Below are 9,152 nucleotides of genomic sequence, written 5' to 3'. Positions count from 1 at the left end.
TAAAAAAAAAAAAAGATTTTCAACCAGATGTGGGCTTAATGCTTTTCATTAAGCCCACATTTCTGTATTAAAAAATATGTGTGTTGGTCTGAATTGAATCCTGCGTCATGTTTTTCCGTCAGCCATTATTGTGGAAAATCAACACAAGCTTGAAAATGAATAAACATCTATAGTGTGACTGAGGTAGCTGGACTTTGAAATATTCGCTAGTATGGAACGCCTCGTTATTTATCTAAATTTGCCCAAATTGTGTCCAGATCTGACTGAGTGGACACTGAGTGGATTTGTTTGTCCCTGAATGCAGAGTTTTATTTCAGTGAAATAAAACTTTTTGAATGGGAAGGAAAAAATAATAATTTCTGCTTATAGAAAAACATATTGACTGGTATAAAAGAGGCTAAATTCCCATAAGATACCTTTGAGAAAACTGACATTGAGACACTTAAATCTAGGTTGGTTGAGGATTATAAAGCCGTTTAACTCCAACTGTTCAAGCTTCAGTGTGGTTGCGAGGCTTCCTTGAGGTTGCTGCTGGAATCTTCCTGGCCACGCGGGGGCGCTGTCCGCTGTGTGTGGCGCTCGCCACCGGTGGAAGAGCCACTCCGTTGCTACGTCACCACATTTCACCGAAGGCTTTGAAACAGCTTGGAAAAGCCCAGAAGTTCATCCTGAGAAGCTTCCAGAAGCAGGTAAGTTCAACGAAAAAGGGATTAAACTTCGCTTAGAGTTAGGCTAGGTTAGGTTGCAGAACACAATAACAAAGGTGGTAGAGAGTTTCACCAGTGAACCTGTTGCGGTTTCTGAATGTATTGATGTGTCGGCCGGCGATAAAGTGGCATCTCTGTGTTCAGAGATAAGATGAGGGATGCTGCTCTCCTGCTCACGTCCTGTGCAGTTGTGTTTCTCCTCCTGAGCTTCAGCCGCGCTGCCAGACAAGGACAGGACATCAGATGTGGAGGTAATCTGTTTGTCCTCTTGGTCAGTTTTCACAACACCTCCAGAAAACTCCTCATGTTCCTGTGATCTGCTGCCTGCTCAGCCTGCAGGGCTCTGGTGGATGAGATGGAGTGGGCCATATCCCAGGTAGATCCAAAGAAAATGATCCAGACTGGGTCCTTCAGGATCAATCCAGATGGGAGTCAGTCCATCAGAGAGGTTAGGGGGTCATTTCAGAGCAGTACTGTTGTGATCAGGCGGTGCAACTAAACTATTGCACCGCCTGCAATAGTTTAGGTGCATTAATTTTATTATAGGATTAAATTATTCAAAAAGTATGTTTGTTTTCTTATCCTATCTAATATTATGTCTGTGCAGACCTCTTTGTGGGGTTAGCCAGTGGCTAGTTTGTGATTTTCTTTTTGTGATCTTTGCTGCTAACAGGTTCCTCTGGCACGCTCAGAGGGAAACCTCCTGGATCTGATGGAGAGTGTGTGCGAGAGGATGGAGGACTACGGAGAGCGCACAGAGCCGTCCACAAACAGGAAGTCCTACGTCAGGGTCAAGTCTCGGACCGGTGAGGCCATGGACCTCTCTGAGGCCGCGTTGGACTCAAGAGTGACATCCAGTTTAAAATTTGCGGTGAGTATATTTTTCTCTTTAGCCCTCTTGCAAAGTTGAAGAACGTCTACACAAGTTTTTAAACCAATGACGATGTTCATTGACTTTAATTTAATCGTTCTTTCATTAATAAGAAGACAAATCACGGTAAGACATTCGCGAAGAGTTGTGCTCATATTTTACTGCTTCTTTTTTTCTTCTGAAGTGTGAAACAATTGTCGAACATCATGAAGATGAAATTATCGAATTCTTCGCTCATGAAACGGATAATGTCAAAGACAAACTCTGCAGTAAAAGGACAGGTATGGTCACCATTGGTTTTGCTCCTCTTTGTGAATTTGAGCCACAGTATGTTTGTGTAATTTCAATGTTTTGTTTGTTGTTGTTTGTGTGCCTTGCAGACCTGTGTGACCACGCCTTAAACATTCCCCACGATGAGCTTTGATATTCTCTCGTCAGAGCTGCGATCTCTGACACAAACCAAACCTTGTGGTGCTGTAAAGTCTCATGACATTGCCTCAAGATGTAAACAATTTTTTTTATACAAGATCACAGAGAATTTAGGAGCACTTGCCGTCTAATTATGTTGTATTCCTTTTGGTTACCGATCCAGTTACTGTCTGTTTTATGTTTTGTTTCTTTCATTCCCATCAAACACTCCTCATTAAACTCAAACTGTGAACAACAAGAATTAATATTTAGTGTCCTGTTGGAAATTTAAAATCACACTTAAAGTTCATTTATTTGTCCTGATTTATAGCATTAATTTGAGGCTTTCCTGCCTTGCTTTTCTTAAAACAGTCTAATAAGTCAATCTAAAGGTTGACTTAAAGATTAAAAATGTCAAATGAATTTGATTTAAGTGAAGTTAGGTTTTCCATGGCAAATATTTCCAGAGTAATCCTTTCATCCTCCCCGTCAACTGCACAATGATTGTAAGAACTCACAATTCAGTCACATGGTGCACAGACTGCATTTTACAGGATTTATTAATCCACCAACATATACCTACATTTTATGCTCATGTTTACCAATATAAAATTTATTTTAATTTTGATGTGGTAGGTTTTCTACAACCCGGATTGCAAATGGCTAGCATTAGAAGAAAACCTTTGTGTCAGTAAGCCAGACTGTTTCCAAACTATGTCCATGTTTCAGCAGCTTTTTCACTATAAAAACTAACAGATGATTTTAAAAAAAGCAACAACAAAAAAAAAAAAAAACACCCAAAAACATTTTCATCAAGACTGTCGAGTCTGTTTACATCTTTGTGTGAAAATTTGTGTTATGGCTTAGAGTGACCTTATGTTTAATTGTCTTAATTCCCCTACATTTTTGCTTCAATAAAGCAAAAAGGTGTTAAGTAGTTAATTTATTTCTTTCACATCCATAACATATTGTGTCATTTGTCATTTTTTGATCAGGACATAAAAAACATAATATTTATAGGATTAATTTAAGTATGGTCATGTGAGTATTTAAGTTTAGTTCCTGTCAGCAAAATTATACCAAACCCTTGTTACATCAATAGAGTGATTTGTGTTGTGATGCTGAATGTACAAAAAATACATTCAGGCTTTTATTTAAAAAAAAAGAAAAAAAATTTGTTTCACAATTGACTTGAAATTTCCACATTTGTATGAATTTCAGAATCTGTTTTCTCTTCAAATATATTTCTATGACCTCAACATGAGTTCAGCCTTTATTTCTAGACTCGAGACCTAATCTGAATCATCTCAAACATCTCATTCTCCACACTGAAACCTAAGCAAACGTTCTATTTTCTGTTTTTATCACTCAATAATCAACTATAAAACCTCTAAAATTACTTTAACAGTATGGATAAAATAAAGTTACTGTACAGTGACTTGCAAAAATATCTTCACTCCTGGAAATATTTACAGCTAAAATGTTATGTGTAACTGTGTGGTATAAAATAAAGACATTGAAAATTGGAAGGAAAGCGATGCTTGGTGTTGCAGCTCTAGTTTTAAGTTTAGGGTTTTTGTAAACCTCTGGTCTACTATCAAATATTTTGCTTTTTCGAATTGTTGCCTTGTATTTACCTCGATAAGTGGTCCAGTCAACTTTGACCATTTTCCCTGTTTCTATTGAAGACAATCACCCCCATAGCATGATGCCCCAACCACCATGTTTTACCATGGAAAAGTGTGTTCAGAGAGACAGGAGTCTTTCACAGCAACAACACATACAGTTTGGATGTTGACCAAAAAGTTAAATTATGTCGTCATCTGACCAGAGTACCTTCTTTGCCTTGCTTATTGTGCTTTGCAAACATAATGACTTCTTGTGGCTTTTTTTTTAAACATTGCTCCTTGCCATTCTTCCAAAAAAAAGCTAGGATTTACAGTATGAATTAAATCCTATCTTTACTTCATAGATAGGATTTGACTACACCCTGACCTTTCCTGAAGGTCAGGGTGTAGTTTTATAACCTATTCCTACTTTAAATATCTCCACACCTTCCTCACTGAACTGTCTACTGTGTTCATTGGCCATCATGATGCTCATTGTTCATTAACGTTCTCTAAAATCAGCTGGATCCTACTGAGATTAAATTATGCACTTGTTCACTAATAAAGTGTCTTCTGGTGGCCATTTATCTATTTAGTGATATCGACGTATGTAGGTGTATGTCAAAACGCATTCATGCACTTGACATACAGACAAATGCCAAATTTGTTTTTATTTGTAACATAAGACCATGCGTCTTTATCCTCCCATTTCTCAGTTATGCTAAACTTTGGGGTGGAGTAGATAGTCCCAACAAAACACACTGAAGTTGTTGCTTGTAATGTTACCAAATATAAAAAAGTTTAAGGGGTTAGAATATGTTTGCAAGACACTGTTTGTTGGATATTTTGTTAGTCTAACTCAACACATTACTGACCTCTCGATCTACCTCCACTGGACCGTCCTCACTAGAATTACAAATATTTATGTTGTCCTCTTCTTCACTTTCTTCCAATCGGGTTTCATCTTTTTCTTCACTGGAGCATCTTAGCTCCTGTTCCCCAGCATCATACTCCTCTTTCACCTCACCAGATAGTGTTTCTTCAGTCCCTAAAGTAATAATGGCTTCAGACACGTGGCTGTTGCAGGACATATTGTCTTCTTCAGCATATCCCTCTGGTTCTTTGTCCGCCTGCCCTGTGTTGAGCTCCAAAACTGCCTGCAGCTCATTAGAGTTCCTCTCAGACTTTGTGTCTGCAACCACATTTAGACAACTCAGATCCCACTGTTCGTTCACCTCCTCCTCTTCGCTCTCGGAGTCGGGTGCTGTGTGCTTCCTGATGCGACTTACCACATCCAACAGGGATTTAGGACACTGAGAGGCTCTCTTTTGTGCAGAGGTCGGAGAGATCTTTGGAGAAACGTCTTCCTCTTGGGAAAGAAAAATTGTCAACTGGCTGGATTCTTCGCTGGAATCTGGATAAAAAGAATTAGAGGGATTTCCCACGATGTCTCGAGCAGCAGTGATGTCAATGCTTAGAGGACACCCAGTTGAGTCTGTTTCAGAGAGAGGAGCACATTCTCTGTCAGGCTCTTGTAGAGAAGATGAAATATCAGAGATTACAAACTTGATTAAGACCTCATCAGATGAAGGACAGGTATCGTCAAGGCATTCATCTTGTGAGTTTTGCAAGGTGTTTAGTTGAGTTTGAGTGAATTCCTCTCGCTCATCGCTTGTTTCTGTCAAGGGACTTGCAGTCAGATCTGGATTTCTTTGGCTTGGCTCCAGAGTCACATCTTTTTCTGTCTTGCACAACACATTGTTCTTCAAATCATTCTTTGGTAGGAAGCTGTAATCTTCTGATTCACAAGTTCTTGGGTTTTCTTCATTGTCCTCACCTGTTTGAACTGTAGGATCCCGGTCCTTGTTTAGATAAGTGGCACCTTCAGTTTGGGCACTTCTAAGCTGCTGAGCTGAAATGTTGAGATCTTCATACTTTGCTTCAGCTCCAGATGAATCATTCTCAACTGTTTGCTCCTTAGTGACACAAAAAGTGTTGTCACATTGATAATTGTGTAGATGTGGCAAGACTTCTTTCATTTCTGTGACCAAGGACCCGTTTTCAGCTATGTCTGACATTTCATCCCCACTATGCTTTGGCTCGGCGCCACTCTCCACGTCAGCTTCTGGGAATAATACTTCCAGAGGAGGAGGGCTTGGGAGATGCTCTTCACTGAGAGTGGTGCTTGAATCGGGTGATTCAGGGAAAAGAGGAGGTGATGCATCAGAGTGAGGAGTTGGGTCTACATTTTGTGCATCCAGTTCAGAATCAGCACCTTCCTGTGTGCTTGAATCTGATGAATCTGAAGAAAGTGAGTAAGTATTACTGCGATCAACAAGACGCTCTTCGTTTTCACTTTCACCACAAATGAATTCACCCCCTCTTTCTTTCTTCAGTTCATTTTTGGTTGAAGTGTTTGTTTCAAGTTGGGACTCTGTGTCATCTTCTGCAGTCATGTTGTTGTTGGCTGACTGTTGAGATGCTGTAAAATCTTTACTATCTTCACTTGTTAGCAGCTTTTTATTGTCATCTTTGTCCAGTAGGAGAACCTCTGCTGTATCCTCTAGAGTTTGTCCTGAATCAGGTGGTTCCGCCTCCTCACTCTGCTCCTCCTTGCAAAGATCAATCAGTGGTTCTTCACCATCAGTTTGCTGCTCATCATCATCATGCAGAGGTATTCCAAGGATTCTTTCAGCACGCTCCTCCAGAGTTTCCTTTTCAGAAACCAAAGAAGACTGCACACCAGAGAGGGAATTGTCACTCTCTTTCTCTTCCTGTTTCTTCAAAAGTATTGGATCCATATCAGCTTCAGGGTCTTCATACTTTTGCAAGGACTCATTTTGATAAACCTGAGCATTGGATTCAGATGTTCTGCCTTCATCATGTGCTGTGGAGTCCAAATAGTGAACTTGCTCCTTCTTTGGTGAAGGAATCATCTCCACTTTGACAACAACACAGCTGGTGTCTATCACCAGTAGACCATTCATATCCTCACTGTTCTCAGCAATGTCTACTTTATCCTTTTCAAAGTCTGTTGATTGGCTTCTTACATTCGCACCTTCATCCTGGTTCAAGATGCTTCCTCTTGTCTCTTTCAAACAGTTTGTGTTGAGGCTCTCAGTTTCTGGCTTGGTACTGGAACTGGGCTCCCTCCATAAAGGGTATCTGGTCAACACAGGCTCCACAGACTGACATACAACTCCAGAGTTTTCCAGGAAAACGTTGTTTGGTAGGTCATCTTTAGGCATAACCTTTCCCCTGCATTCGGGGGTCTTTTTATCTGACTGCTCTGTTAGTGTGTGTGCTCTGAAGTCCACATCATCAGCGATCTTGTTCACTTGGTTGCCAATCTGTCTGTCTTTTGAGAGCTCTCCTATTTCTGTGCTTTGGATGCTACAGACTGGTAAAGATGTGGTTTCACAGGGACTAGCTATTCGAGACACAAGGCAGAATATTGTCATCCCTCCTGTCTTTTTCTTTAGTCTGAACTTCCTTCCTTCTATGACCTTACATATTTCTTCCTTCTCTGTGTCCGACTTCTGAACTGCTTGTGGTTCTTCATCCAGTATCCCTTCAGGTTTCTGTGTATCAATGGAACCGGTTCCCTGTAAAGCATCCCTCTCATGTTTCCTGAACTCCAGCTCCTCCAATCCAGTGCAGATTTTGCCTACATCTTTCTCGACTTTACTCTTGGTTTCCAAATCTAAAAAGACATCTGACTTTCTGAGAGTTGGCTGTGACCAATCGGCTTGCTTCTTCCCAACCAGCTGCCTGCCAAAATCACAATGGTGCATCACAGGCGGACTTTTGTGTGGCCTGTTGTAGGGAGGAGGTCCAATATACCCAGGAGGTTTGTCTGGTACCCTTGATTGGTATTCAGTATTTCCCTTCATGTGGGTTGGGTCAGTAGTAAGAGGTCCTGCTTTGTCCCACAGCCCATGCACTCTGCTGCTTCGATTTAGCTGGTTGTATTGTAGCTGAACTTCAGGATGTGTCAAAAGTTTTTCTCTCTCCGACTGGCCTTGGGCGGCCTCTCGTAACTCTGCTTCTAAGCGTCTCCTCCTTGGCAGCGAGTGACTGTACCGGGCTGCCCAGGCCTCCAGCTCTCGATAGCTGCTGTTGTTCCTCTTAGCAGAAACATCTCTGTTGTAACAGACTGGCTGACTCTGATCCCACCGCTTTGGCAATGCATCTCTCAGAAATCCTCTGTCGTAGTCCCTTGCAGCTGCGTGAGACGCACACTCTCTGTTTCTGGGGTTGTGTTGCCGATACTCCCCCAGGTCCTGGTGGCGCTGTTCATAACGGTGTAAAATGAAGGGAAAGTTTGGAGAAGAGGAGTCAGGTGGCTCGGCGTTGGTCCAGTTGGTATATTCCTGTAGAGCTCCTCCTACTCTTGATCCTGGTACCGTCCAGTCACTGCACTCCCTTCCCTGATCCTGCTGTTCTCCATAGCACAGTGTGTTATAGGTCGCCTGCCGTCTCTCATGATAGCTGTGAGTAAAATGGTGGAAAAATTCAAATTAAATTCAACTTGGAAAACAAAAGAGTTGGAATGTGTTAAATGCATTTACCTTAAGATTCAGCCAGCTGCAAAGCATTTATAACCTAATGCTATGCAAAAGAATTCATACATCATAATTTATATTACTTGTGACTCTTCTCATCTTTTAGTTTAAATATTATATACAACATCCTTTTTGCCTCATATTGGTCCGATTATAATGTTTAGAAACAGATTTTACTCAACTGTATTCAGTTTTTGAAAGTGTTCAGTTTAAGAGATTGCATTACTGGAGCATGTTTGGCAATTAAGTAAGTGTTTCGTTTTTAAGACACTTTTTCTACTATAGTTAAAAATAAAAAAAAACACTTTTTTTAAGCATCATCTAACAAAAAGTTTTTCCTTTTCTTTTTCTTTAGCTTACTTGTTTGCACAATTTCTCCCAGGAAGAGTCCCAAATCTGGGGTACATCTGTGACTGACCCTGATTGTCCAACCAAAACTCCATCAGTTGCTCGCAAGCTCAGATCTGAAGGGTTACAAAAGAAAACATACATTTAAGGTTCATTTGCTTCAAATGACACAATTTCAAGTGAGAAGTTTAAAGTAACACATTTTAGATATTGCATCCCAAATGAACTTAAACACATACCTTCAGTCGCTGTTTTCAAAAACCTTAGCTGAGCCTCCTGAGGTGAGGCGATGAATAACAAAGTCCAAACAGAAGTGCTTTAGGGGATGGTGGATCTCTGTCCTCCTCCCACTCTTTAAACACACACACACACACACACACACACACACAAACATCCATACAATTAAGGGCCCATCCTCTGTTCATGTGGCAATTTTTAAGTAGTAAAATTTTAAGCCTTTTTAGAATTTGACAAACGTTTCCTAAATTATTTATGCTTCGATTTGACAAAATTTTTTATCTTAAATTAGAAATCTAGCATTTCAATATATGTCATATGTACTCTAGTCTTCATGATTGTCTTCCATATTTCTGAAACTTGATAAAAATTTTATTTAAAGAGGCATTCATTTATTATTTAGTTTTAT

At 40.3% G+C, this 9,152-nt stretch overlaps 2 protein-coding genes across 2 annotated transcripts; one reads left to right on the top strand and one right to left on the bottom strand.

Annotated features, from left to right (window-relative positions):
- Positions 1-578: 578 nt before the first annotated feature.
- Positions 579-2,248, top strand: cnpy2 (canopy FGF signaling regulator 2). The gene is made up of 6 exons (XM_055022803.1): positions 579-689; positions 852-958; positions 1,040-1,155; positions 1,381-1,578; positions 1,763-1,859; positions 1,959-2,248. Exons 2-6 carry the CDS (start codon positions 859-861, stop codon positions 2,000-2,002), a joined length of 555 nt encoding a protein of 184 aa, XP_054878778.1. The 5' UTR covers positions 579-689; positions 852-858; the 3' UTR covers positions 2,003-2,248.
- A 1,122-nt stretch (positions 2,249-3,370) lies between these two features.
- si:ch211-159e12.5 (uncharacterized) lies at positions 3,371-8,785 on the bottom strand. Its single transcript, XM_055022759.1, has 3 exons — positions 8,746-8,785; positions 8,519-8,622; positions 3,371-8,084 (listed from the first exon to the last, which is right to left on the bottom strand). Exons 2-3 carry the CDS (start codon positions 8,599-8,601, stop codon positions 4,448-4,450), a joined length of 3,720 nt encoding a protein of 1,239 aa, XP_054878734.1. The 5' UTR covers positions 8,602-8,622; positions 8,746-8,785; the 3' UTR covers positions 3,371-4,447.
- Positions 8,786-9,152: the final 367 nt, after the last annotated feature.

This window comes from Poeciliopsis prolifica, unplaced genomic scaffold (genome assembly GCF_027474105.1).
Source record: "Poeciliopsis prolifica strain line A6 unplaced genomic scaffold, Auburn_PproV2 SCAFFOLD003, whole genome shotgun sequence".
In the NCBI taxonomy this organism is placed as follows: Eukaryota; Metazoa; Chordata; class Actinopteri; order Cyprinodontiformes; family Poeciliidae; genus Poeciliopsis; species Poeciliopsis prolifica.
The sequence above is the reverse complement of the archived record's forward strand: the minus strand, read 5'-3'. Positions and strand labels throughout refer to the sequence as shown.

Bases quoted from the DNA above. Each gene is read 5' to 3' on its own strand.
- si:ch211-159e12.5 (XM_055022759.1), bottom strand. From the start codon at position 8,601: ATGGAGTTTTGGTTGGACAATCAGGGTCAGTCACAGATGTACCCCAGA. The intron at 8,085-8,518 runs GTAAGCTAAAGA...TTTTACTCACAG, and splicing joins GGGAGAAATTGTGCAAACAA to CTATCATGAGAGACGGCAGG.
- cnpy2 (XM_055022803.1), top strand. From the start codon at position 859: ATGAGGGATGCTGCTCTCCTGCTCACGTCCTGTGCAGTTGTGTTTCTC. The intron at 1,156-1,380 runs GTTAGGGGGTCA...TGCTGCTAACAG, and splicing joins GGAGTCAGTCCATCAGAGAG to GTTCCTCTGGCACGCTCAGA. The intron at 1,579-1,762 runs GTGAGTATATTT...TTTCTTCTGAAG, and splicing joins CATCCAGTTTAAAATTTGCG to TGTGAAACAATTGTCGAACA.